This window comes from Phalangium opilio, unplaced genomic scaffold (assembly GCF_054372755.1).
Source record: "Phalangium opilio isolate 3A_F unplaced genomic scaffold, DU_Popi_V2 ptg000041l_1, whole genome shotgun sequence".
In the NCBI taxonomy this organism is placed as follows: Eukaryota; Metazoa; Arthropoda; class Arachnida; order Opiliones; family Phalangiidae; genus Phalangium; species Phalangium opilio.
This window is the reverse complement of record NW_028324165.1, coordinates 5606178-5634098: the sequence shown is the minus strand read 5'-3', so window position 1 is coordinate 5634098 and position 27921 is coordinate 5606178. Positions and strand designations below refer to the sequence as shown.

Sequence of the window (27921 nt, the reverse complement as noted above, 5' to 3'; positions counted from 1 at the left end):
TACAGAGAGTATATAAGTTCTATGTTGAATTTTATTCTCTGATGCATACCACTAACCCGATAACGATTAGCCCTTTCACTGATCTAATTGCTACCATGATGCTTTCTTCTATTATAAAATCTAAATCTGATTATTTAAACGTGTATTTAACTTTCGGCTCACTCTGAACCGTTAAGGTCCCTTCAATACAGACACGATAATCAAAACCCAAAGTTTACTCCACCTCAAGTCTCAATTATTTACTCTTTCGTTCACTAAGCCTATTGCGGATCAAACTTGATTTACCTGACAGAATCCAGGCCTTAGCTTTCTTCTTGAAATAACTAAACCAAGGATTATTCTATATACAGATGTAGTATAGCTTAAGTAATATGTAAACAGCCATTTCAAATAATAATATTAAAAAACATCCTTGGAATATCAAAATGAAACAGAGCTTTAAAGCTACAAAAGTACTAAATGCATCGTAATTACGAAAAAGATTTCCACATATTCACTTTATATTATGGAAAAAGTGAAAATTAAGGTTCTGTAGGATTTCTTAACACATCAAAACAAAGCGAACTGCTAACTCGGAGCACTAGTGTGACAACGGACAGACACACACAGACAAAAAATAGACTGCTTTTTAACTCTTTCCGTATTAATTTTGAATTGAAAAAAGAGATTATCTTAAATATTAAAATAAATATAATTAGTAGTTAATATTTTCTTCGTTAGTTGTTCGCCTTATTGAGCGTTACATCGTTTTAAAAAAGAATAATTAAACAACCTTGAGAGACTTGACTAATATTGACGTTTGAATTGAAGGATATGACTGTTGTTTCGCCTTACTGAAATAGGTAGTATATAAAGGATTCGAATCGCAGCTGTAGATAAGAACATCGCAATTGCGTGAACCTTGGAGGAAGACCCCTCCATTGGAAGGCTAGACGTTTCTCGTAACCCTAGCCGATCGCCGCGTATGTCTTAACCTTAAGGATGATGGTGGTGTTAGAAACCAGGTGTATAGACTGGTGTCCATGTGGGATGGACAAAAACAAAGACCAGAAGATGGTGGTGTTAGAAGCCAGGTGTACAGACTGGTGTCCATGTGCGGTGGACAAAAAAAAAGAACAGAAGATGGTGGTGTTAGAAGCCAGGTGTACAGACTGGTGTCCATGTGGGATGGACAAAAACAAAGACCAGAAGGTGGTGGTGTTTAGAAGCCAGTAAGTACAGACTAGTGTCCATGAGGAATGGGCGAAAGACTAGAAGATGGTGGTGTTTAGAAGCCAGTAAGTTCAGACTGGTGTCCGTGTGGGGTGGACAAATGAACAGAGTTGTTAGACAGGTAATAGCCTGTAAGTGGAATACAATTTCCGGGACTGTAAATGCGGTCTGGAAATGGAGTACACGTTTGCTCCGATTTGCAAACTGCGAACGCGGTCACGTGGGTGTAACAACGGACAGACAGACAGACACACAGACACGTCGAAATTAGAACCTCCCGTGACATACGTCATTCGGAGAGGTAACAACTCACTTTAAGGCCCATTATGAGGAAGATGAACGGAATTTAGAACATTTCATCACTGGTAAATTATATTCTATGGGGGTTTACATTTAGTCTGGACCTAAGTATGACGCGAATCTTATTTAGTTGTGAATAGGACACATAACCCGTTTTCTAATTAATGGGGGTACAATATATCACATTTCTGTCAGTAAGTTCAACTGGTAGCTAGCTTAGGCTTGCATTTTAACATACGAGATAGCAAGGCAGCGTCTCGCTCGCTCCGATCCTAAAGCTGAAAGTTCCAGCGGTCAGAAATGGATTTCCGTTAGGCTTCTCTTATCAATAAAACTGACCATAGCATCCCGAAAGCACGTCAGAACCCTCAGACAGTAAGCTATCTTAAAACCATCGAGTTCTTCCATTGCCCTACCACAAAAAGTAGATTGTGATGAAAGTTATTAAAAGAACTTGTACTCAAAGATAGCTTAATTTTGAGTACCATGATGGTTTTATACATTTAAGTACAAGCAGAAGTAAGATAAGTGACTAGAAGTGCTGAGCTAACCAAATTCTTCACTTGACGAAAGAGAATATTCTTGATAACACACCAAGTTACGGTTGGTCCCCTGGTAGCGGTTTCTGGGTTTTCCCTCCAAAACGCGAGACGCTCGTGGCGGTAGACGGCCGAACTAGATTCAAGCACCCGCGTCCGTGTTCCGCGGCTTTAGGTTGAGGGGAAGGGGTAGGAAATGTTTTTGGAACTTGACCAATTTTTTTCTCTCTAGTGTAGGCGCGATGGAAGTGGCATAAAATCCTCAAATTTGTTCACTAGTGCCAGGATCTATTACCAATGCTAGAAAACTTTACTTCTAGTCCCTTATCTTACTTCTGGTACAAGTTAGTTTTGTTAATTGAAATTTGGAAATATTTCGAAAACCGAAAACCGAAAGGCACACAGCTTGCTGGGGGTAATGACGTCATAACTGTGTCGCTGTCCGGTGGAATGCATGTGTGGCTTTTACCATGTTTGACACCATCCTTAACGAATCACGATAGAAACATGGTGACGTATAAATAATAAACTGTGTAGGTTTCTTAAAAAAGAATATTGGATAACTAACATGTTTCTTAAACCATATGACACTAGCTTTGAATCTACCCGGCCAGGTGTTTTAACAAAAAGGTGAACAGGAAGGGTTCACTCTTTATACCGACTAAAACACTAACAGCATTTATGAATGCAATTTAGTGCTTGATGTTGTTTTTTCAGTTTCAAAATTTCTTACAACTTTCATTCGAATCTTGATAAAACAATAACAAACAAAAAAATAAGTTAAATCAAGTATTTAGCTGTCCATAAAGAACAAACATCGACAAAAACCACTTTCTTAAACACTCAATAGTTTAGACCCCCCAGCCTTAACAGAAACACCCTGTCGACGAAATCCTTCCTTACAAATTGAATCCTTGCTTTATTTTTCAATTTTTATCAATTCAAAGATTGATAAAAAGTTGATATTTGAATGAAAAATACAATGATTATTTCGGATTAATTTCTTAACACTTGAAGTAAGAGAATGGCTGGAAAACCATTGACACGTGGATAAATCGTTCTCGCCGGAAGCACGTGTCTTCCACGACCTCGTCACTAGATTTTTCATATTTCTTTTTTTTTTAAGAAAATATTTTATTTGAAAGGTTTTCTGGAGTTTTCTTAGAATTAAAAGACTTTTTTGGCTTGGGTGAAATAGGGAAGGCGAATCAGGAAACGGGGGTTTCTTTTCCTGCATAGAGGAAAGCTTTGTGGGGATAAAAAGAAGCAAGACTGGCTGGTGAATTATCTCTGAGTCGAGCTGTGTAGGGAAGCGGCAATATCAGGAGAGGGTGCCTTGCTGTTTATCTATCCATTTCCGCTGCACGTCAATCCAAAAATCCTATACATACATACCACCGTATGCATATACATGTACATCGAAGCGTTTTCCTGCATGCACATCCCGTATACAAGAGTTTCTGTAGCGTTTTCCGTTCTACTTACATAAATTCTCATTGCTTCACAACTTGAGCGTACGATTAGGCCTTTGTTTTTGTTTTAAAAGCTCAATTTGTTTATGTTATTAAGGCCAATTATGAAAGACCTTTCTAAAAACAAAAGCGCATAGATCAGAAAGTGAAGAACATTAAACCTTTCCAGCCTTTAGCAACGGTATTCGTGTAAAATGAGAAGCAAGGGGGGACACAAATGGGTATTTGGTGAGCCTCGTTTTCAACTACCAATCGAATCAGAGATATATTACGTCATCGTTAATGTCACGTGACAAGCGGAAAGAAATTCGCGATGGTAGCGGCTCCAGGGGATAGTGGGGAATACTATTGAGAAATCGGCTGCTTAACTAGGCTTAACGGTTGTTCTTTAGCGCTCTTTCGGTTCAATCGTCGTGAAATTTTCAAGTTTCGTTAAGTTGAATTTTGATATTGTTTTCACGCATTCTATTGCACCTTTATGTTTTCCGTCTTTATCAATCAGGAAAAAGTCATCCTTTTCGTAGCTTTCTAAAATGCTTGCTAAATTCAAATCTGACATTTTGACAAATGTGCCGATTCCCGACTACCTAAATGACTAGATTATATTAAGCCTTGGAATTAAACTATAGCAGACGACACGAAAATAAAGAAATAAGTGAACTATATTTTCGAGCCAACTTACGCATGTACCTTGTGTAAAACTACGCGAAAGTAACTCTCCGCCGCGGCATAAGACCAACTCTTCCCGTCGCTCTGTAAGGGGGACGGAAATCTTGAATCGACTTAGGGGGAACTCATTTTTCACGTTGCGGTTTAGGCTTCTCGTTCTTCACTTTCTGGTTATCTATGCGCTTTTGCTAAAAAGGAGGAAGGGACGTTGTTTTCGTCTGATTTTATAGGGTTAAAGGCCGACTTCCATCGAAAAGAGTTCTAGCGAACTGAAAACCGAGCATCGAGACTAACAATGAAGCGACCGTGCCGATTTTCGAAGCCCCGCTGGGTCAAAAGTTGGAAGAATTCTCGCTAACTGAAAGCCGTGCAATGTGGTTCTAGCGAACTGAAGATGACCAATAGAAATCCTTTTCAATTTATTTCCTCTCGAATTTTTGCTTTCCCCTGAAGGAAATTCTCTATTGTGTATCTTCAGTTCGCTAGAATCACATTGCACGGCATTCAGTTAGCGAGAACCCTTCCAACTTTTGACCCAGCGGGGATTCGAAAATCGACACGGTCGCTCCATTGTTAGTCTCGATGCTCGGTTTTCAGTTCGCTAGAACTCTTTTCGATGGAAGTCGGCCTTTAAGATGGGACATCCGGTTGCAGATCCAAAAACGCTAGATATGGCTTCAAAGTTACCAGTCCACCAGTGTCTTCTTGTTTGAAGCCATAACTTTTCATGGATCCATAAACCGAATGTAATGTGAGGTGGTCAACCGTCAAACACCAGACTCTATTTTAACCCAGACATTTTAAAAATGATCTATAAACAGTTTTGGGTGGAATCCCTCGAAGTTTATCAAACATATTTCAATTTAGTGATACTGCTAATTTTCTGCAACTTATGAAAATTAGCAATTATCAACTATATTTTTAAATCTGAAACCGAGGAGGTCTACTTAGTTATCGGAAAATTTCAGTTCCTTGATTTTTATAGGTACAAAAATCAACTCGAAAAAAAACATTCAATCCACTAATGACGCAATGTATAAATAAAGTGAGAAAATAAGCCTTGAATTAGAACCAGACGGTTTCTTTGGACTTAAATCTCCCAAAGAACATCCCCATTAAATTATGGAGACCTATCCGGCACCCTGTACATAATAGAATTGATTTCCAAACAATTGACATTTGAGATTAACCGTAAAAGGTTCAATCGCGACCTATATGTAGCAGACGAAACAAATTACATACTTATAGTTTCTTACTTTCACCAGAAGTAAGTTGAGACTAGAATTATCGAGCTAACCAAATTCTTCACTTGGCGAAAGTGAATATTCTTGATAAATACCAACGGTTGGCCCTCTGGTTGCGGTTTCTGAATTTTGCCCTCCAAAACGTGAGACGCTCGTGGCGGTAGACGGCCGAACTAGATTCAAGCACCCGCGTCCGTGTTCCGCGGCTTTAGCTTGAGGGGAAGGGGGTCGGAAATTTTTTGGAACTCGACCAATTTTTTTCTCTCTAGTGTATAGGCGCGATGGAAGCGGCATGAAATCCTCAAATTTGTTCACTAGTGCCAGGATATACTACCAATGCTAGAGCTCTTTACTTCTAGTCTCATCTTACTTCTGCTTTCACCGATTGGAGTGTTGGAAGCTCTGTAAATGCGCAACTTGTAAGTTAAAACTCTAAAGTGGTGAATTATGTTTTTTCTATTGAAATTTAATTCTCCGATTTTGAAGAGAAAAGGTGAGATTATTTATTTCTAAGCCTTGATATGTGGTAACCTTAACCTTTCAATCTATAGCTATTCATTCTTTTTAACCTCCTGAAAGCGAGGAACGGTAACTTTCCATTCATTCTCACTTTATACATATGCAGTCACTCGGTGCTATCTTTGGACAGTCGGTTTCCGGCTTTTCTCGGTATGGGAGTCGAGTCTCCGCTCGGCTCTAGTAAGGATTTATCGAAAGATTGGCTTTCATTGTTGGGGAAGAGCGCAAAACCCCCTCAAGAAAACCAATAGTTATCGGAGCAGGTAGACGGGTGGCAACGTTGCAAAAGCCAACATTGAATTTCGTTAAGATTCACCAGGGATATTATAGGTAAGGCTGTACGAATAGCCTTTGTACACTCTTCGTTGAAAATCAAAATTTAAAGGATTTCATTCATCGCTACAAGAATAGAAAATAACCAAATGGGCCAGGTTAAAAACTTGATTTAGCTACTGATTCTCACTAAATGATTCTAATATATTCCTACCATTTGTTATCAAATACAAACTTGTACGAAATTATAGTACAGATTCAGTTTAGGATAGTTCTGAAAATCGTTCTTTGAAAATGGAATAAAGTATTATTCAAAATTTTAACATATTGTTGGTTATCAATAAATAGAAATAGCAGAATATTCGGGTATTTAAGTGAGTAGATAGCCCTAATCTCGACTAGGAGAGGTAAAATTTTGGTTTCCCAACTTGTTTACAGATTACTTTATATCGTAATTCTACTCCACGATTGAAGTATGAAACTTTTTTTTTCTTAAAATTTTCACTTTATTTAGGTAAATGCTCAAATTTTTTTTTTTTTTCATTATTTGACAAGGATTGTCTTTTAATGTAGGTTTGAAAGTAAACTCTTATGAAAGGAAAGGCAAAGATCAGGGCTTAATTTCTGGGTTTAAAGACGAAGGCGGCATTCTTCAGTTGTACTGACACGAGAAAGCTGGAGCTGGTATCGATTCCTCCTTCTGGAGCCAAGATTTCGAAGGCTTGAACAACAGCAGCAAAGTACACGAAGACACTCACCCTGGCCAGATTCTCACCTGGACAACTTCGTTTCCCTGAAAATTAAGAAATTCAGTGATTCGCCCATATAGTGTAGATGCCATATAAGCATTGGTGGAAGTTATATTATATTGTTAGGCGCTCTAAAAGTGGTGCCACATTGTCAACAGCTGTTAAATATACTTGCTACGTGAATCGATTACCATAATTTCAATGGGAATTAGTTAACTAACTAACACCACCACAATTAACTTTATGGAATATAATTCTTTAAGAGAAACTCGACATGGAAGTTGTCACACACGATAAATTGAACGATTCTTCAAAACGAAAATATCGGAAAAATATTGTCCAAGTCCTTGAAGAGCTAGTAGCACATTTCATAGCATGAAAATGGGTAAAAGCACACGTTACCTTTAGAAAAGACCATAACATTCTGAACGACGTTGCCGAGGAGTTTGCCGTCCTCGCTCAAGAACCGTTCAGGTCGAAATCGTTCAGGGTCGTCCCAAATCTTGGGATCCATGTGCGATGAGCGGAAAACCATGATAATACCAGTTCCTTTAGGTACGTCGTAGCCACCCAGGTTTTCGTCTTCCAGGACACTGCAATTACGTTTAGACGTTTCGTGAAAAGTGCGCGGGTTGGGATGAGGTAATTTACCAGGAATTACAGTGCTATGAGCGGGCTACATTTCATTACTAAAACAAGTTGGGAAACCTAAATATTACCTCTCCGAGCCGAGATGAGGACTATCTACCCACCTAATTACCTTAATTTGAAACTATTGTTATTTATTGATAAGCAACTCACGCTTTAAAGTATTAAATAATGGATATTCAACCGTTATTGAGAGTTCCATTGGCAATCCGTTGGCAACTCGATTGGCCTGTAAACACCGCCCTCTAGTTGCACTTCAACAATATTCTTAGTTATCCAGCCTAATTGCTAACGTTTGTTCATACTAAAGATAAATTATCTCCAACCCGATCAGACCTATAACCACGGTGATCTAACTGTGGTCAAGACTCTTTGTTCTATCATATAAGATAGAGGAGACGACAATTATTGTATACAGTTTCCGTTAAACTTTTTGGTACTACTTCCGGCTTTGGGTTTCTTGGTTGACATGTGGTTAACTTTGTCTAAATATCACTCCCCACAGTCTTAGATGATATACAAAAAAGCAGGCGACATTTTTTAACCTACAATTGTAAGTCTTCAACAGAAATCAATAAACCAATGAGAAAAGTCCAGAAATTAATAGAAATCATTTGACTAGATATTGTCTTATGCATTGCTAAAGGCTGAGCTAAAGACAATCCTCTATGGTTGGATATACTTTTACTTTTTTTCGTACATTAACAAATAGTATCATGAATTTATTCGGTAACACAGGACAAGACGTACGCTAGGCGCCTCTTACTGGGCGATAGGAGGAGTTTATCTAGTGGTATATTGCATAACAGCATAACCAGCTTGAATGCTGCGCTCACGGACGCAAGCTACTTGGCCAACATATAGTACTAGCAGTTCTCAGTGGACGCAATATTTGAATGAGCTACGACGCTTAACAAAGTATAGTGGAATGGTAGCTTAAACTCTAAAATTTAGGGTATATAGTTACTATCGTGATTCGTTGAGTGGAAAGAAGTTGTAATGTCTTATGACCTCCCAGAAGACGGATAGCGTGTACGGCATCAGGGACCTTTCACTCCATTCGGGCATCCTATCTTTGCCGACGACATTCAAGATCTCCTCGTAGACCTTTTTCTGGACCTCAGGGTACTGGACCATCGTCAGGAACATAAATTCCAAAACTTGTCGGGTCGCTTCAGCTCCCGCAAAAATTAAGTTGGCTGAGTTTGCCAACAGAATTCCTCCTGCGCATGAGGGTAACAAGACCTTAGCTTTATGGGAAAGTGATTTATCCGAGGCTGGCTGGTCAAATGTTCGCCTCGGAAGGAACAGTTAAACTTCGCGTCAGACCCTTATCTTTTTTATTTTGGAATTTTTCTCTAAGACAATTAAGACTAGCATACTTGAGTGTGATTTCTGATGATTTTCTTTCATTTCTTGAAGGTAATTGTTTATGTAATCTTTCTTGGTGCTAAACTCGGGGTCGTTCTCGTGCCGAGAAATTTCTTGACTGCAATAAATACCAATAAAAAACAGTTTTAAAGCGAGGTTGACTTTATTTGGCGAGTGATTAATTTGACGAGAAACAGTATGCAGCGATCTCATTTGTAATCCCCCGCCCTACCCATATCCTGTGCGCGGGAAGCGTTTAGTGACAAAGATAAGACTGGTATGATATGATGGCATGTTAAATTTCTCAATAAATAAGAATCGCAAAGATGGTATGAATCGATGATTTAAGGCTTTTGTTATCCATACAGCCAATAGGATTTATTGTGTCTCCGTATCCCCTTCTGTTTAAATTTTTTCAATTCTGATGTCATTAGCCGTGGCATACTATGTGCTAGATCAGAATGTAAGTCAAAAAAGCTTTTAACTGACTCAAATATTTTGGCGAGTTCGTTCACACTTTGCAAGTAATTTTTGCTAAGTATGGATGAGAACGGCTTCAAGATGGGTGAAAGATACGAGCTGAAAACTCTCAAGACGTGGGACGGAAAACCCGACTGGAATTCTTCTATGACTTGCGACAATTTTGTTCCTTCCTCGACACTGCTGCCCGTGATCATCTTGAACATTAGTTTACCGCTGTCGTGCATTAGGATGTCCCAAACTCGAACCGCTTTACCCTCTGATCTCCTCAGTTTGTCGACGAAGTCGCCCACCATGTCAGATAGGTTCTTCGCTGAAATGGCGGCTTCCTCTGTCTTGCCCATGAACAGTTCCTTTAGATTACGGTTGATCGACTGTCTTTGTTCTTTCCATTTGGGTCCGCTCAACTCCGTTATACCTGAGTTAAAGGAATTCCCAGAGTGAATCGCAGGGTCAAGCCGGTAATAAAGTGTGTTACAGAAAGGTGTGTCAAAAATCGGTGAATTTTAGATCGCATTGAGGTAAAAAGGACCAATTACTGTAATACAATCTCTTTCTGTAAATAATTTATGTAACACTGTATATTTACTAGGTGTATGGGGAACAATGGACATATTTGGAGGTCTTCCCATGAAAGCGTCCTTCCTAAGCGCTTCGCGAATCAAGTCGGTGTCATTGATAACGATGTGCAACTTGTCGCCCAAGTACAAACTGAAATGAAATCGATAGTCCGGTAAGGTGGTGGTGTTGAAATGTCTAGAAAGTATTAACACCTTTAGCGTCAATGGTAGCAGTATAAGTTTTAGGTGTCGTTAAACCTGGAACCGACAACGTCGTTGCTTTCGTCACACCAGGAGTTCATAATAACCCCCCTTCGGAGGGGAAGTATGAAACTGGCCATAGAGCTAATGGTAAAAATCGCGAACAACAAGATTCTGTCGTTGCGCATAGAAAGGATTAGCCTGTTTATGGACATACAACCTTACAGTATATCGTAGTGGTATCTATGCTCCTTGGTTTTCGTTCAAAAACTTCCGTTGGCTGGGATCTCCGTCGAAAAGAAAAAATGGCCACTATGGTGGACGTAGAAACACGATGAAATTCTTATATTAAAGATACTGCGAATAAACTTGTCCAAACCGTTTTAATTTTACCACGGAATTCTCACTCACACATATCACAACAAAACATTAATGACGATCGTTTAAATGTTTTGTAGAAAACTAGAAACCCCGACTAAAAGCCAATTTCTTAGCCAAGGCTTAATCTACACCGTTCCGACAGAAGCAGACGTGAGCCATTTTCGCTCCCAAAATCACAAGATAAAAATAGTGCTAAACCGGAAGTGTGTAAGTTAATGCGCGTGGGCGCTAAAAAATTGGGTAACTATTTCTTTGGGAGTTAAGCGGTGTATGAATCCGCTGAGCTTTACGGCGAAACTTTGTTGTTACGGGCTTTTTAACCAGTTTCGTACTTCGGGTTATTATGAACTCCTGGTCACACTTATGCTAATTTATAGAGCTCGGCATGCATTATCCACAACTTGGTGGATAACCGATTATTTATAAACTAAGTTCTAGATTATAATACGCTTTAACATGTAAGTTCTGTGGATAATTTTCGACTATGGATAAAGATAAAATAACGTGGAAAATGGATAGGCAATGCCGAGCCCTACTAATTTAAGTAGTAAACCAACAGGAGTTAGGAGAGAAAAGTAGATTATGTTAATTTTACATCGCGTTTTTTACGCGATAACCACGCTCGAATTTTTCGCAAAGTCTTCAAGAGGGGGGAGGGTCTTAATTATAGTTTTGGGGGAGGGGGGTCGTTTAATTATTCCCTGACCCTAAGGGTAGAATTTATGGCTGTACCTTGTAAGAGCAGTTCCCGAAATAGCAACCACGGTTCCAAAAAACAGCGGCATAGATCAAAACTTCTTTTAAGAATAGCGGCTGCTGCTTTGGGTATTAGCAGTGTTTAACTTGAGCTTTGAACAAAACGTAGCCCTACAGATTGTCTTGCCTATTATGTACAAATATATCATGATACCCTAAGCTTACCTATAAGCTTACCTCACCTCATCTAATTTTTACTACTATTGAAGTTCAAATAACTAAACCTAACCTAACCTTAAATGACCTAATACCATTGAGGTTCAAATAACCAAACCAACCCTACCCTAACGTAACATTACCCATTACCATGTCATATTTCTCGTCTTTTGCATCGATAAGTTATACCCTTAAAGTCTGAGATTATTTCCTCTGATCAATAATATCAGAAGGGGATAATGTCGAAGAGAAGTATTATATACTTCCGATAATATACATTAGTTAAGATCTACTTCCTCCAAACATCGACCAATTCATTAAAGAAATCTAGTGTTCTCTCCTAATTGAGGTTGGTTTACTATATTAATAATATACATTCGATAGGGTTAAAGTTTGAATATTTTCCAACTAGTTTGATAACTAGGAAACATATGTTCAAGAACTAGAATCTAGGTGGCCGACAATATTTAATACCAACAGATGATGATTTTTAAAATTTTTTGATGCAAATTGCGATCCTTAGTTTAGTAGTAAGTATAGTATACTAACAACGGTTTAAAGGGATACCTTCGGCAAGCCTTGGGTTATAATTTTTTTCTATCTAATCGAAAAAGCGTATAAAAAATGATTACATCAATTGGAACCTTGTTTCTCTCTGCAATATTAAAGAAAATGGCGGAAACTTAATTACTTGAGTCTTCTTTAATATTGTAGATAGAAACAGGGTTCTTATTGATATACTAAATACTAGCTGTTACCCGCGGCGTCGCTCGCGTGTAATAAGAACTTCCATCAAAATGATATGAAGATTTTACTGATGACTAATATTTTGTAGCACCCTAGGAGCGAAGGAACTCGGCGTTGCCCGTCAGCCCCTAGGGATGCATTTTTTATTACTTTCCATGCGGAAATTATTCCATAAAGAAGGGTTTTTTTAAGTTTGTGGCCACCATTTAAAAAGATGGCAACAAATCGAACCCAAAAGACCATTCAGCCCGTACTAAATATTTGTGAAATCGCTTCAAACGGGCGGACTTTGTTGCATAGAGAAGTTTTTTTACATTTCTGGTCGCCATTTTTTAAGATGGCGGCGGATTGGAAAAATCTTTCTTAGTAGACGCCTACTACTTATGAGGGTTCTAAATCGGTAAATTACCATGGTAATTTACACGGTAATTTACCACGGTAACTGTAATTTACGATTTTCTCGGGTAAATTACGAAAACGGTAATTACCCTGGTAATTACCGTGGTAATTTACGCTGGTAAATTACCACAATGGTAATTTACCACCGAATTCTCATTTCTTTCTTTTGGAAAATGGTCTAAAAGCTCCATATTTTGCTCTACCGGCGCAGGCGCACTTATTTCTTCTCATGAGACATGAGTAAGTCATACCTGAGGTCGTGCAAAGCCGAACGGCAAGCGTGGGAAAAATTTGATTAAGAAAATGAAATTTTATTTTCTTGTCTATTCTTGTTGTCGAGTTCCTTTGCGTCAGCTAGAAACCATGTAGTTGTTTGAATTTACTAGAGATGGGCAGATACCGATACCAATATCGGTACTGATATTTGGCTATACCGATATATCGGTATCGGTTTAAAGGCCGGCTTCCAACGAAAAGGGTTCTAGCGAACTGAAAACGGAGCATCGAGACTAACAATGAAGCGACCGTGCCGAGTTTCGAAGGCCCGCTGGGTCATAAGTTGGAAGGGTTCTCGCTAACTGAAAGCCGTGCAATGTGGTTCTAGCGAACTGAAGATGAACAATAGAAACCCTATTAAATTTATTTCCTCTCGAATTTTTGCTTTTCCCTGTAGGAAATTCTCTATTGCGTATCTTCAGTTCGCTAGAACCACATTGCACGGCTTTCAGTTAGCTAGAACCCTTCCATCTTTTACCCCAGTAGGGATTTGAAAATTGGCACGGTCGCTCCATTGTTAGTCTCGATGCTCGGTTTTCAGTTCGCTAGAACCCCTTTTCGATGGAAGTCGGCCTTTAAAACTGGTATCGGCCTGTCTCTAGAATTTGGTTCTAAAACCATAAATAGCAATAATTCGCAAAATATGTAAGAAGAAAAAAATGGATGTTTCTGTTCAAAAGTATTTTGAGCTACAAACATCCAAACTCGGTGTTAAATAATGCACGATACTATGCTATAAAAAGTATAGCTATGTTCAAGTGATATTTTTCATTATTTAGCTTATAAACGATCAATATAATTTATTTTTGAATTTTCGTAAATTACCATGTACGGTAATTTACGCGGTAAATTACGGCGTAATTTACCATTTTCCAAAATTACCGTAATTTTCGAAACCTAGTCAGACTGTCAGTCAGTCAGGACTTTGATTTATATAGATATAGATTTTATACGCTCTTTCGATTAAAAAAGAAAATATTCTAGCCTGTTGTCGTCGGCGGCGTCGTGCCTTTGGCAGTATAAAATGTTTCGTTCTTCGTGAATGGGAGAGGATTGTGGTATAACGTCCGTGCGTTTGATCCATTTCAACTGATACTCGGGTTCCGTATGTCCTATAGATTTGCCTTATGGTTTTTGGAGTTTGATTTGTCGTCATCTTTTAAAATGGTGAACCGAAAGCTAATAAATCTTTCCTGACGGGTAACGCCTTTGCTAATAGTACTTTCATAGTACATTTTGTCTTGACTAAAACACAAACATCAATTTTTTAGACATAAAATACTGTCCTATATTCCTTCTAAATTCTCCTTGACCAAACACATGATTAAGTACTATTTGAAGACATTATTTTACCTTCTCAACTTGCAGTAGAGGTTATTCCTTCATTTTACGATATATGGGAAAGGAAAATAATAGCACGTACCTGTAAATGTTTCCGTACTTCTTGGCCAACTCGATATAGTAGAACTGTCTGTCCTTCAGTAAAAACGGCAAATGTCCCACAATTGGCCAACTAAATGGGCCCGGCGGCAAATTGTACTTACGGTAATGGAACCGTTTCCGAAGGACAGACGCCAAGAGGAGGCTGGCTACGATGACCAATGTCAGTTCGACAACGGAACCCAAATCAAAGGGGACATGCTTGAACAGGGACCCCATCATTAATGAACATATTCTTGAAAGGGAGACGAAAGTTAGAGAGCATAGACGCCTGTATACGGGCGTCAGTTCTTTGAGGGGGTTTAATTTCTTTCCCCTTTTCAATCTCTTTCAATCTCTTGCCCTATTTTACCAGAGAGAATTTATAATAAATTATAAATTCTCTCTGATTTTACTCTCCGAGTGACGATGACGTCACGGAGAGGTATTACGCTGGACGTCTCTGTCTGTGTGTCTGTCACCGCGTTCGCAGTTGGCAGATCGGAGCAAATGTGTTTCCAATTTCCAAACCGCGTTCGCAGTTCATAGAAAGTCGGAAAATTGTACTTCATTACACCATCTACATACACCATGTACTAGTCTTTCGTATACGCCAACTGTATTTATTAGCTTCTAACACCACCATCGTCAATACCACATTGACACCAATCTGTATTTATTGGCTTCTAACAACACCATCATATACTGGTGTTCTTCTATACCACAGACGCCAATCTGCAACATTGGTTTCTACTCCATTATCATTGTTAGGGTTAAGATATACGCGGTGATCGACATGGGTTACGAGAAACGTCTAGCCTCTCAAAGGCAGGCTTCCACCAACTGTTCACGCAACTGCGCTTCTTCTTATCCTTTACTGTGAATCAATTGCCTAAATTTACGAAAAGTTTGAAAACGGTGTACGCTAGAAGTCAAACATCAACAATAGCTATGTTTAAAATCATTTTAAGAATAATGTTTCTTAAAACGACTTCACTAATATTAAGGTAAAATACTGACGATTAAAATAATTAATATCAGTTATATTTATTTAATTATTTAAGATAAACCTCTATCTTAGGAATAACACAAGTGAGAGTTAATATAGAACGAGTAATGAAGATTGCATCTGAATCGAAACACTACACGCATCTCAAAGTTAATATAAAGCGAGTAGGATGAAAAGATCTCTTACAAAACATTTTCATTTTCCAGAATATAAAATGAAAATATTTTATATGTTTCGGCATTACGATTCTTTTTTTAGTTGTGTAGCTATAAAGCTCTGTTTTATGTCGATATTCCAAGAACATGTTTTGATATTAATATTTCAATTTGATGTGAACTTTTTAATTCTGCTTTACTACATTTATATATATTGTAAAGGTAAATTTAAACTTCACTAGATAATGTAGATGTTAATATTTTATCTTTTCATAAGCGTTGTTACGATTGGGTACGATACCTTACACTTAAACCAAAATTGGCCTTCTTTCCTGACATCTTTTAGGAGGTCTTAACGGTTCAGAGTGAGCCGAAAGTTAAATACACATTATTGAGGATATATTGCAAGAGATTAGACACTTTAGCCTCTACAAATGCACTAGGCATTATCGCGTAAAATTTGTGCGACATATTTCTGGTTCTTCTTTTTGTCTGATTGACCTCTGTTTATAGAATAAATTTTTAATTGAAAATATTAGCCCTCGTCTCGACTTGCATGGAGAGGTTTATTTTGGTTTCCCAACTTGTTATTGATAGCAAAGGATGACTGTGTAGGCAAAGAAGAGATTTGTATCTATAAATTCCTCCCTTTGTAGGCTTATAATGGTTTTGTAAGCTGATAAATTAAGACCATATTATGAAGTTAAATAATTATTTATTTTCATTAAAAGTATTGACTCTAACATTAATGATAGTTTTTCAATTTTCATTTTAAAATGCATTTGATTTATTCTATAATAATTTTTTCTACCTTCGTAAGGAAGATTATAAATTTGAATATTATTTTTAAATTTTTCGTATGTCACTAAGTTTTTCTTTTATAAACAAAACAACAAGTTGTTTTCCAAAAACGTTCTACAAAATTCTTTTTCTCTTTCAAACCTTCACGGTAAATTACCAAAGCTATACAGAAGCTTATTCTTGACTTATAAGGAAAATTCCTAAGCAAAATTCGAAAAATATTTACATAAAAATACATCAAAACAATTAATAACATACAACATGAAAACAAATAACTTATTTACAAAATAAATAAAAATTACTAATGAGATTAACTATACATTAATATAGGCCTACATGCTTTAAAATTGCATGAACAGTTATTTACACAACTTTACAATATTGTCTTATTCGCTTGCGCATCACGGCTACTTCGACCTCGCTACAAAAACTTCAAACACGGCGAAAATACGGTTGGAAAGATCTAGGTTTTAAGTGGACCAGTACTAATCTTGTGCAAGTTAGGCTATATTCGTTACTTTTAGAGGCCCGACAGAAATTGCATTTATCAAGATTCGTGTACAGTGCCAAAAATTCCATAGTTCCTGACTACGTTCGTCAGATGCACGTAGGGAAGAACAAGACGGCCCAAGGGCTCGTAATAGTAGCCATATCGTACGAGTGAATAGCCCCTCTATACCCTACCCTAATGAGTGGATAACCCCTCTATACCTTACCCTAATGAGTGAATAGCGCTATCTTTTTCAATGCTTAAATGATTTACCGTGCATAAAATCAGAGTGAATAGCCCCTCGATTCCCTACTCTCTAAACAGTGATTAAATTATAACCGAATAAATTTACTTATGCTTTAATTCTAATATTCCGGCGAATCGAAGAAAAGATAGTTTTTAGTGATAATCCCCTCGATGAGCTTACAACATAGACTTATGCCGAATTTGCCGATGCACACTTATCGCATCTTATAAATTTCTAACAAGGACTTATGCCCAGAAACTTTTGAAAGAGAAAGTTTAGTTATAGTGATTACGCATTTTAGTGATTATCCCCTCGAATTACCTTTAGTAATGCTAAAATGATCAAACGCATAACGCTCATTTAGCACTATGTTAGCTCTATCTAAACCCACATTTGAATTAACCGCCAAAACGTTCCAGTCAAACATAACATAGATGACGATAGCTACCGAACGAGAACGAAACACATGAGCGCGGTAGGAAATGGGGAAAATCGTTATCTATTTAATTGGCCATATGTCTAATCAGCGCCACTAGCGGATGGTCTGAAAACTACTCCCATAGAGTCTAGGTATATTTAAGCGGGTTTGCAGAATTTCCGTCAGATGGCGCGGCATTCGAGCCACCTGGCGGAAAATCTGCAAACCCTCTTAAATATACCTAGTCTCTATGGGAGTAGTTCTCAGACCATCCGCTAGTGGCGCTGATTAGACATATGGCCAATTAGCACATACATAAAAAGAAAATAAATATAAAAACCCCAAACATACAAATTCATAAGTATCCGACCCCACAGATAAAAATTCAAAAGTATCCGACCCCACAGACTAAGAGGTACCCCACCACGATATGGCTAAAAAACTTGTATGTGGCCTCATAAATATCGAATTACAGTCAGAAACGACTATCATATCCGGGTGCCACGTTATTGAACAGAATTGGCTCAGATATTAAACAGTTAACCTTCTTAAAGAACTTTTAATAATAATTAGTTATTATTGATTAAATCTGTAAAATTTTAACCAATATAGAAGTTGTATACTTAACTTGAAGTTTATAACGACCCTTTTGTAAATTATCCATAGGCTAAAAGGAATATCTTCAATAAAGATGACTAATCTGGAAAATTGGCAGCCAGAAATGTAAATTACTATTTTTGGTGGAATAAATTCCGTGTATTTCAACATATTTCTATACGATGATGCCCTGATTTAACCCTTTTAAGGTATACTAGAAAAGAGCACAACTCTCGGAGAAAATCCGTAGGCAAAAGGCGTATGTTCTCCCGAAGAATGTTTTGCTTCTGACATCATGTTTAAAAGTAAATGTAAAATAAATAAAATAGTTATCGCAGTTTGGACACTATGGTTCCATAGCAAAGTCATTCTAAATTAAGAAAAACAAAGCAAGATGAAGCTACGATGCGTAGAACCCGAGTTATGGTCGCTTGAAATTCATGAAATCTATGAGGCTTCATTTTAATATTTAGTACACTGGTTCCGCCTATACCCCATTGACGGGCTTTATGGATTTTGGAGTTCGGTTTGCCGCCATTTTTTAAAATGGAGAGCCAAAAAGTAATAAATGGTTCCGGCGGACTGACTGACGGGCACCGCCGGATGACTCTGCTATTATTCTAGACCATTAACAACCCCCGGGACTCGCTACGCAAGCTTTCTACTTTTCGAGGTTTTCTGTTACGCGCGATCCTAGCGACTCTTGTGGTATATTGATGAAACTTTTAGGGGGTACCGAATTTCCGGTTTACAGGTTTCTCTTTGCTATTTAAAAATGGCGGACCACGACGAAGAAGATGAGAATGAAAATGCTAACGTGTACATATGTTTGAGCAAGTTGAGAGACTTATGTATTTTAAAAGGAGCCACCGGAGGGCATGCTAGCCAGTCTGCCTATTCGTTTCAAATTTCGACGCTGCACTTTTGTGGCGCTGAATCTGCACGTCCAACTTTGTTTCAGTTTTCTGTGGGAGAAGCCTGGTTCTAGGTGGCCATAGGGGGATACTTTCTATTCACTCCCCTCGTAGCTAGAAGAGGGCTCGGAAATCCGCGGGAGGGAAATGCAAACCCTCCGATGGCTCCCTTTAACTACCATATTGCAGATATCAAGTTAATTTAGCGATATATTATTTCGCTATTTTATCATAATTGTACATTAAACCATTGCGGCCTCGGCTTCCGAATTTAGAAGAAGACAATCTTATTTCTTTTTTAAGCGATATCCGGAACCGGAAGTTCTGTACACATTGTAAGTTTCTATCCGTTGCCGCTTGGTGGCACCCTTGTCGCGAAAATAGCCGTAACTCCTAGAGGCGGAAATTTCAATACGAGGATCTTATTGAGTTGCGAGTCCCAGAGGTTGTTAATGCATGGTCTTAGTGTTAGTTTAGTATTAAATTCCGAGTCGGGGCTCATCATTCAGTTGCTAAGGGCAGTATATCTGAAAAATAATTACAGATCTTCATGAATAAGTCGCATTTTTCCGACAGGACTAGCGCGTAGAAATACTTTTCGAATATGCATACATAACATGGTCAGGTTTGAAATGAATAAAGTCAGCCTCTATTAATACAGGGTGTTCCAAAAAGGGTGGTATTAGGATCGAAGTACTACGATACGTTCTATGACATTTTCCTCAAAGAACCACTGTTTTCAAAATATGATTACATTGTTTTACAGAGGAAGCCTTAAATTTAGCAAGAATCTGAAAGACAATGCTAATATATTTAAAGGGTATAGATTTAAAAGTTGGCTGAGAAAGAAACGCGGCCCGAATGCTCCCAAAATAATAATTTTTTCTTGTAAATAAAAGTATAGTTTTAAGAATTCCATGAAGGAGCAGTACTTATTGAAATTAACAAAGTTAGAAAAAGGAAAAAAGGAACTACATATTATGGAGTTTAAGCGAGCCAATGAGATAATTTAAAATTTTCGTTACGTGTTGGAGGGAGGGCTCTTTACTGGGCTATGAGTCGGACTGAAGTAAATACTAACCGTTCTCCATTCCTGCTTCTATCCCTGTTAAGACTGAAATTATTTATTGGAAGGCTCAGTTCAAGAAATTTAAGAAATTTAAAAGCAAAGACCCAAGAGTAAGGTACTTAGTCCTACTTTTGAAAAGCAATTATAGCTTATAATTTTAAAATTAGTGTTTAAAAAATTATTTTTCTATAAGCGTAGGTTAAAACAAAATATAGCAACAAATCAAAATTTAAGCATATATAATCCCAAGTTCGAAAATTATTTAGACACCAATCTGTACTTATTGGCTTCAAACACCATTATTTTCTTTTTTTTTTTTATTCCACATAGACACCAATCTGTAACATTGGCTTTTACTACAAAAAGCAAAAGTAGATGTAAAAAGTGATATTGGTATATTACTGATCAAAATGTATAATTACTAGATTTCTGATTGCCAAATAATTTTATTTCTGCAGCTTACTAAACACCACATGCCAGAAGGTTATGCGTAAAGAAACATAGAGCTTTTAATTACTTTCTGAGAAGCTTATCAAGATTTTTGTTTCATTTATTATTATCCTAAAAACGAATAAGATTTTTAACTGAAATCTCCATGGTGTATTTTCAAAGCGTTATTTTTACTTCTGAGAAAGTTTGTATGCGAACGCGCTTGTTTCGTGAAAGTGGGCCTATGTTGCTTCTAACTCTTAAGTATACAATGGCGGATGGGAATATCCCATGGTACTAGGCAATCTCTCCCACGAGGAAACCACCAGGGATGATCCTATAGCCTATAGGGTGAAGTTCTCGCCATATCGACAGGAACGCCAAATCAATCTCCCTAGAGTACACTTATCCTTATTCAGAACCCACGCACTCCCGACCCCCAATCTAAGCAATCCTCACGGACCCTAAAACACATCTATTTCAATATTTGGTTTGAATTTAACACCGAAATTTAGTTACTTAAGCTAAAATGTTTGATCAGAAGACTACCAACAACTTAAAAAGATAGTGGCGGGAAAGAGAGTTCGCAGATAGCTGAAGAATGAAACAAACTATGTCAAAATAAAAATAAAATTCAGGTTCGATATTTTGTAACTGAAACATTCGAAAAAATTAATCTATTCAGGATGTTTCTGTTGAGTGTCGCATAAATTAAGGGGGATGTTCATTGGGAAATCCATTTTGAGTCAAAAATTTGACTTCTATTTCCATTTTGCAACAAGGGACACTGTTTTCAAGTTAAGATTGTTAAGAGTATTTTACAGATGACCCCTTACATTTAATCAAGAAGTGATATCTAGTTTATTAGGGAGAAGTATTCGCGCGCCATAGTCCCAGTCCCCCTTTCAAAATACAAGGGGGGACGTAAAAGGACGCCGGGCTATTTCGCCTCTCCTCAATCGCAAAATACGTAATTTTCGTCATTCGCGTTGCGCTGACGTGTGTTTTCAAGAACCAATGAGATGCTGGTTGTAATTTAGAGGCGGGGATTAACTCCGGACCTACGTTTGGACTGGAGATAAAGCTGGAAATGTGGCGAATTTATACCTTCTCCCTAATTAACTAGATATCACTTCTTGGTATTATGTTATGAGACGAGACATTTTCTTTAATCAAATTTCGATTAATGCTCGGAAAGTCTGAACAGGGCGATCTTTTGAATGAAAATTATCGCTATAAATTTTTTCTCTGGGAAAAAAGGGCTACAATATACATGTCCATGTTTTGCCGATAAGAAATATCGTTGAATAGGATTTCTGTCTGTCTGTTTTCGCTCTTGTGAGCACGCGATTCTCAGAATCGCTCGCGTTCGCGTTCCATCTTCTTTTGCTCAGTTTCTTTTTCAGGTTAAGAATTTATCGAATCCATACTAGCGTTGTATCAGAGAAATAAAATAAGGAGTTGATATCTTAAAAATGATTCCGAAGTTTTTCTTGGAAATTTATACTTTTCTCTTTGGTTACCTTTAGGTATATGGATGACACGTGAGTATACTTTACCATCGGTAAATTACCGATCATGTTTCTAGTAAGTTACCAACCATTCATGTCTTCTATTATCTTTGGCGCTCTGAGGCGGAAGGAACATAAAAGTGTTAATGCAAAATATTATTGTACTTTTATCCGTAGTTTAAACTGGCTGTTTTTAATAATTATTATAATTTTACATCTTTAGATACGTGGTAACAGGATAAATAGAATCAGGCTAAACTGGTAACAGTAAGTAGAATCAGGCTAAACTGGTAACAGAAAATAGAATCAGGCTAAACTGGTAACAGTAAATAGAGGCTACGTTCAGTAAGGCTCAACGGAGACCAATCGCGTTGAGCTCCGTTGATCAACGTGACGTCATGCGACGTATTAGGCTACTGAACGGTTTTTTGCGAACTTTTCGTTGTGTCGTCTGCTTACTGTTCATGGAAATGTATAAGCGAGGGCCTGCTTACCGAAATAAGAGTAAACTCTGACCAGTAACTTAGCCAAGGCTTAAGATTTAAAACCCAATAACTTTCCGGCATTGCCACTACGTCACAAATTGCGTTCCTCAACGAAGTAATCGGCTCTTACAGCCGATGACTTCGATGCCTCTTCGCTTACAATCGTGACGTCAAACCGGAAGTTCCGAAAATCGTTCAGTGGCGAATGCGCATTCAACGGAGCCTCCGTTGAGCGTTACTGAACGCGCCCAGAATCAGATTAAACTGGTAGCTTTATGTTAAACTGGTAACAGTAAGTAGAATCAAGCTAAACTGGTAACAGTAATTAGAATCAGGCTAAACTGGTAACAATTATTGGAACAAATATTTCACTACAATTATTTATCTTCAGAGATAATTACACATCTGATGAGATAGACGTATCGGTTCAAACCAACTGGTCCTGTCCAATCAGAAAACACAAATTCATTCCTATCTGCATAGGTAATGGCCCGCCAAAGGGCTTATAGTTACGACATATACTTACGGAGATTACGATTTGCTTATTGTGTAACCATAGACCATTTCAATGTAACTAAGAGGAAAAGACAAGGGGCTAAAACTTCGACTTCCACTTTGCTTTTTGGCGCCTGCGCTGTAGTCTTTTTGCATCATGAGAATGTGCAGAGAAGGCAATGTATCAATTCCCTTGTATGTCACGGTACTGAGGGTTGCCTACCCCCTGTTTTACATCGAAAAGGTCAGGTAATTAACGCGATTTGAAATCTATCGTGAAAAATAATCGCAATTCAAGTTGTGTCCTGAAACGTACTAACCGACATCTTTTGATCGAAACGTTTCGTTGAAAGTGAACGAGAAAAGACCTCCCGTCGTTATTTACTCTCACTGAACTGAGTTCCTCGTGTCCCCCTTTGGTTTTAGTGTCATCTGATGGTGAAAAATATTGCGAATCTATTTTATATTATTTTTGTTCGTTACTGCGTGAGAAGTTTTTTCAGATATGGGAGATTTTCCTCTGACGTTTCTTGTCGTCAGTTCTTATCTTCATTTTCAATGGATGGGGGGTTTCGTTTAGGTGTCTAATCTTACCACAACCTAAAACTATAATATCGCAATGTAACCTCAGTTATTCATTTTCGCGGCTGTAGTGGGTTAATTAGCCAAATTAAGTCTGTTTGTTTTATAACTGACTGTCCAACCAAGTTCCAACTAAGGTCTATAGTGGTATGATTTAAAGAGTCTTTCAAAACAGTTTTATTTTCGAAAATACTATTATTCTTTAAACGTTTTATCAGATGAGACTAGAAGTAAAGAGCTCTAGCATTGGTAGTAGATACTAGATCCTGGCGCTAGTGAGCAAATTTGAGGATTTTATGCCGCTTCCATCGCGCCTACACTAGAGAGAAAAAATATTGGTCGAGTTCCAAGAAAATTTCCTACCTCCTTCCCCTCAACCTAAAGCCGCAGAACACGGACGCGGGTGCTTGAATCTAGTTCGGCCACGAGCGTCTCACGTTTTGGAGGGAAAATTCAGAAACCGCAACCAGAGGGCCAACTGTTGGTGTGTTATCAAGAATATTCACTTTCGCCAGGTGAAGAATTTGGTTAGCTCAGTACTTCTAGTCTCATCTTACTTCTGGTTTTATTAAACATAGTTTGTATTCTAGAGGGCCGGTAGGCCCTTCTAGATAAGATCCCACACCCTCCCGTAATGTTAAATGAAAATTCACAGATTTTCGCCGATTTTCCCATAGGAATAACATGGGATTTTTGGTGCTCCTGTACATCGAATCATTTAAAAACTAAAGCGAAGTTACGTTTCGGAATACTTTCAAATTAACAAGTAACTATTCAAGGTGTGCCTTTTTCAAGTTTCATGAAAATTAATTAAGTCTAAGTATGTTAATTTAATTAAAAATGTAAGTACCTCAAAAGATTATTCTACAGCAGACGACGCTAATTGTTTATTACTCTAAAGTAGACGACGCTAATTTGCCATTTCACCGCCTTGAACTTTTAACTTGATAGTTTTCAATAAATATAACACTATATTTATTAAACATTTCTCTGTCGGGTCTAATTTTCGTTTAATTATGTGTCTCGGTTTAAATTCTATACTTAAGATACCTCTTTAATTTATATTTTAGATGTTAGTTTTGACCAAGGCTTAAGTTGGCTTACTTAGGCCATGGATTTATAATAGAAGCTTACGCTTCATGGATATTTCACTGTAGCCTTCAGTAAGGCATTTTGATTTTAAACACATTTATGTCATAAAAATTCGCGCTGATGACGTAGAAATTGAGGCAAACTTTTTTCTTTTGGCGTGCATGCGCGCGCTTTTCTAAAAATAATTTCGCGCGCGCTTTTCTAAAAATATTTTCGCGCGCGCTATTAAAAATTAGATCTCGATCATGTGAAAAACTTCAACCCCCCTCCGAATTTTCCTCAAATTCTACGTCACAAACGCGCGTGCCTGGCTGGTACTATTTCAGACGAGGAATAAATGTTGTGCGCGTTTTAAGGTGAGTGAAATATCAAGGAAGCGTAAGCTTCTATTATAAATCCATGCTTAGCAGACTATTGAGTGAGTCTATGCAATGGGTGATTGTAAAAGCTTGAAGGATAGATGGATCACTGTTGGAAATAAGAATTTTTCTAAAACTGGACCTGTGGCCTAGGTATTTTAATTAAAATAACTGGCCACGGTGCCACTCACTGTAAACGTACAAGGGCAGTGAACGCAATGTCATGGATAATTGCAATCGTAAAGTGGACTGTAAAAGATACGGCTTTGATAGTTTAAAAATCGTGGCAGGGTGTTGGTTTTTATGTTGACTATAAAGCTCGGGTTCTAAAACGAATTGTAAGCCGTATCTTTTAAGAATTAGTAGAAGTGTAGAAACATTTTTAACCTCGTCCTAGAAGTGTAGAAACATTTTTAACCTCGTCCTAGAAGTGTAGAAACATTTTTAACCTCGTCCTAGAAGTGAAAAATTTCGCATTTCAGGCAAGAAATTGTTTTATAATAGATTAATACAAATGCAGACTGAAGGAACAGATATTATATACAAAGGACTTGGTTTGCCCAAGCCTAAAAATCAAAACGATAAGAGTTTTTTCCAGTTGACTGAAGCGCGGATATTTTATTTTTCTATATAATTTTAAAGACAATCCGTATTTTACTACTCTTTAGAATTTAATTCAATCTCCTGATTTTACTGGTAATGGATTTATTTTCTATAAGTTAATTGATATAAAAATTACTTATCTCAGATTTTTCAACAACAATTCCATTTTCGTAAAATTTTATCATGAAAAATCTGAGATAAGTAATTTTTTATATCAATTAATTTATAGGAAATAAATCCATTACCAGTAAAATCAGGAGATTGAATTAAATTCTAAAGAGTAGTAAAATACGGATTGTCTTTAAAATTATATAGAAAAATAAAATATCCGCGCTTCAGTCAACTGGAAAAAACTCTTATCGTTTTGATTTTTAGGCTTGGGCAAACCAAGTCCTTTGTATATAATATCTATAGTGGTCAGCACGATTTAGTTTCAAAAACTGGACTAAGCATCAGCCACGAACAGAAACAAATTGGAAGTAAATTTCAGTTCAAGAGCTCTTTGTAATTTATCTTAAGAATATGTTACCTGGGAACAAAATACAGACTACACACGTAAGTTTGATGGACTAGTAAATAACGTGACGCTATGCCATGGTCACTTTAAACCATTACTATGAGACTGGTTTGAAACTTGTCCCAGCGCAAGGTGCTACGAATATTCATTTAAATTGTCCCATTGTAACAGTCCGTTTAAGTAAACGACGAAAGAATTTTTGTATCCCACCCAAACAGCGGATATATTAAATTCATTTTCTTCACACATGAATTGTCTGTTCCACCTAAAGATTCTTTCGTTAAATAACAAAAAGCTGCCCTTTCTTAAAGGGAAAATCTAATCAGAATTTTTCTACTTTGCCATATAGGAAGCAAGAACTTCCCAATATTGTTTGTACCTTTCTATTTTATAGGAAATAATTGTTCATCATTTCTACATGGGGAGAAGGAATTCCCATAATAATTTTTCTACATTATCACTCGAAAGGAAATGTTGCCTGCATGAGAGGCTTTCTAACGTGCTAGGAGGAAAAATTCCTTGACGATGTTTCTATCTTAATTGCTACAAGATTAAACTATTGTTGAAACTATTCTTCTATATTTTTTTTCTTAGGATGAAAGAATTGTTCCTCATTTCTACTTGGGATGAAAAATTTGTTCTAGATTTCTACTTAGGAGGAAAGAAGTACGCAAAAATGTTTCTATTTAGAATGAAAGAATGACCTTTGAATTTTTCCACATTTCTATTTAGAATGGAGGAATTTTTCCACATTTCTATTTAGAATGGAGGAATTGTTCCAAATTTATATTTAGAATTTAGAAATTTTTCTACATTTCTACTTCGAATGGATGAATTGTTCCACATTTCTATTTAGAATGGAGGAATTTTTCTACATTTCTACTTCGAATGGATGAATTGTTCCACATTTCCAATTAGAATGGAGGAATTTTTCTACATTTCCAACTAAGATGAAATAATTGTTCTACATTTCTACTTAGAATGGAAGAATAGTTCTACATTTCTACTTAGAATGGAAGAATTGTTCCACATGTCTACTTAGAATGGAGGAATTGTTCTACATTTCTACTTACAATGGAAAAATTGTTCTACATTTCTACTTAGAATTGAGGAATTGTTCTACATTTCTACTTCGAATGGAATAATTGCTCTACATTTCTACTTTGGATGAAAGAACTGTTCTACACTTCTACTTAGGATGAAAGAATTCTTCTTCATTTCTACTTAGGATGAAAGAATTGTTCTTTAGTTCTATTAAGGATAAATGCTTTTTCTACTTTTCAATTTAAACTGAAAGAATTGACCTAGAACTGTTCTACAGTTCCACTTGCAAGGAAAGAATTACGCAAGATTGTTTCTATACCGAGAACTTTCCTACTTTGCTTCTTAGAAAGGAAGAGTTTGAAAGAATGTTTCGGCCTTGCAACTTAAGAAAAAAAATTACCCTACAATTTTTTACGTTGCTACTTAGAGCGAATGCAAATTTTGAAACTTTTCCGTCTACTCGCAACAAGCTCTTTCGATTCGAACTCTAGACACGATTGTCGCTGGCATGGATTAACTAACGCTAGGGATTGTTCGTTCCCCCTAAAATATTAAGCATGCATGTTCCAAACGCCCCCTAGCAGCAGCTACTATCCCTAACCGGAAGTTACAAGAAAATTGGACCAAATATCACGTGTCCTATGACGTCAAAATTAAAATCCCGCCTAAAATTGGGCGCCGGCATCTTTAAAATCCGCAAAAACCAATTTATTTTGCCTAGAGATGGCGCTAT

At 37.3% G+C, this 27921-nt stretch overlaps 1 protein-coding gene and 1 long non-coding RNA gene across 2 annotated transcripts; one reads left to right on the top strand and one right to left on the bottom strand.

The window, feature by feature from the left end:
• Positions 1 to 6845: 6845 nt before the first annotated feature.
• LOC149679547 (cytochrome P450 2B15-like) lies at positions 6846 to 9969 on the bottom strand. Its single transcript, XM_089835685.1, has 5 exons — positions 9486 to 9969; positions 9008 to 9114; positions 8593 to 8848; positions 7380 to 7570; positions 6846 to 7021 (listed from the first exon to the last, which is right to left on the bottom strand). The coding sequence occupies exons 1-5, from the start codon at positions 9818 to 9820 to the stop codon at positions 6846 to 6848; spliced, it is 1065 nt and encodes a 354-aa protein (XP_089691811.1). The 5' UTR covers positions 9821 to 9969.
• Positions 9970 to 23161: 13192 nt separating this feature from the next.
• On the top strand, positions 23162 to 27007 carry LOC149679546 (uncharacterized). Its single transcript, XR_016365930.1, has 3 exons — positions 23162 to 23240; positions 26739 to 26810; positions 26908 to 27007. It is a non-coding gene; the product is annotated as an uncharacterized LOC149679546 (long non-coding RNA).
• Positions 27008 to 27921: the final 914 nt, after the last annotated feature.

What these genes read in the sequence shown, in the direction of transcription:
- LOC149679547 (XM_089835685.1), bottom strand. Translation starts at nt 9,820, where the DNA reads ATGGGCAAGACAGAGGAAGCCGCCATTTCAGCGAAGAACCTATCTGAC. An exon ending in TCATCAGAAATCACACTCAA is followed by an intron (nt 8,849 to 9,007) that starts GTATGCTAGTCT and finishes CCTCATGCGCAG; the next exon opens with GAGGAATTCTGTTGGCAAAC. An exon ending in CCACTCAACGAATCACGATA is followed by an intron (nt 7,571 to 8,592) that starts GTAACTATATAC and finishes ACGTAATTGCAG; the next exon opens with TGTCCTGGAAGACGAAAACC.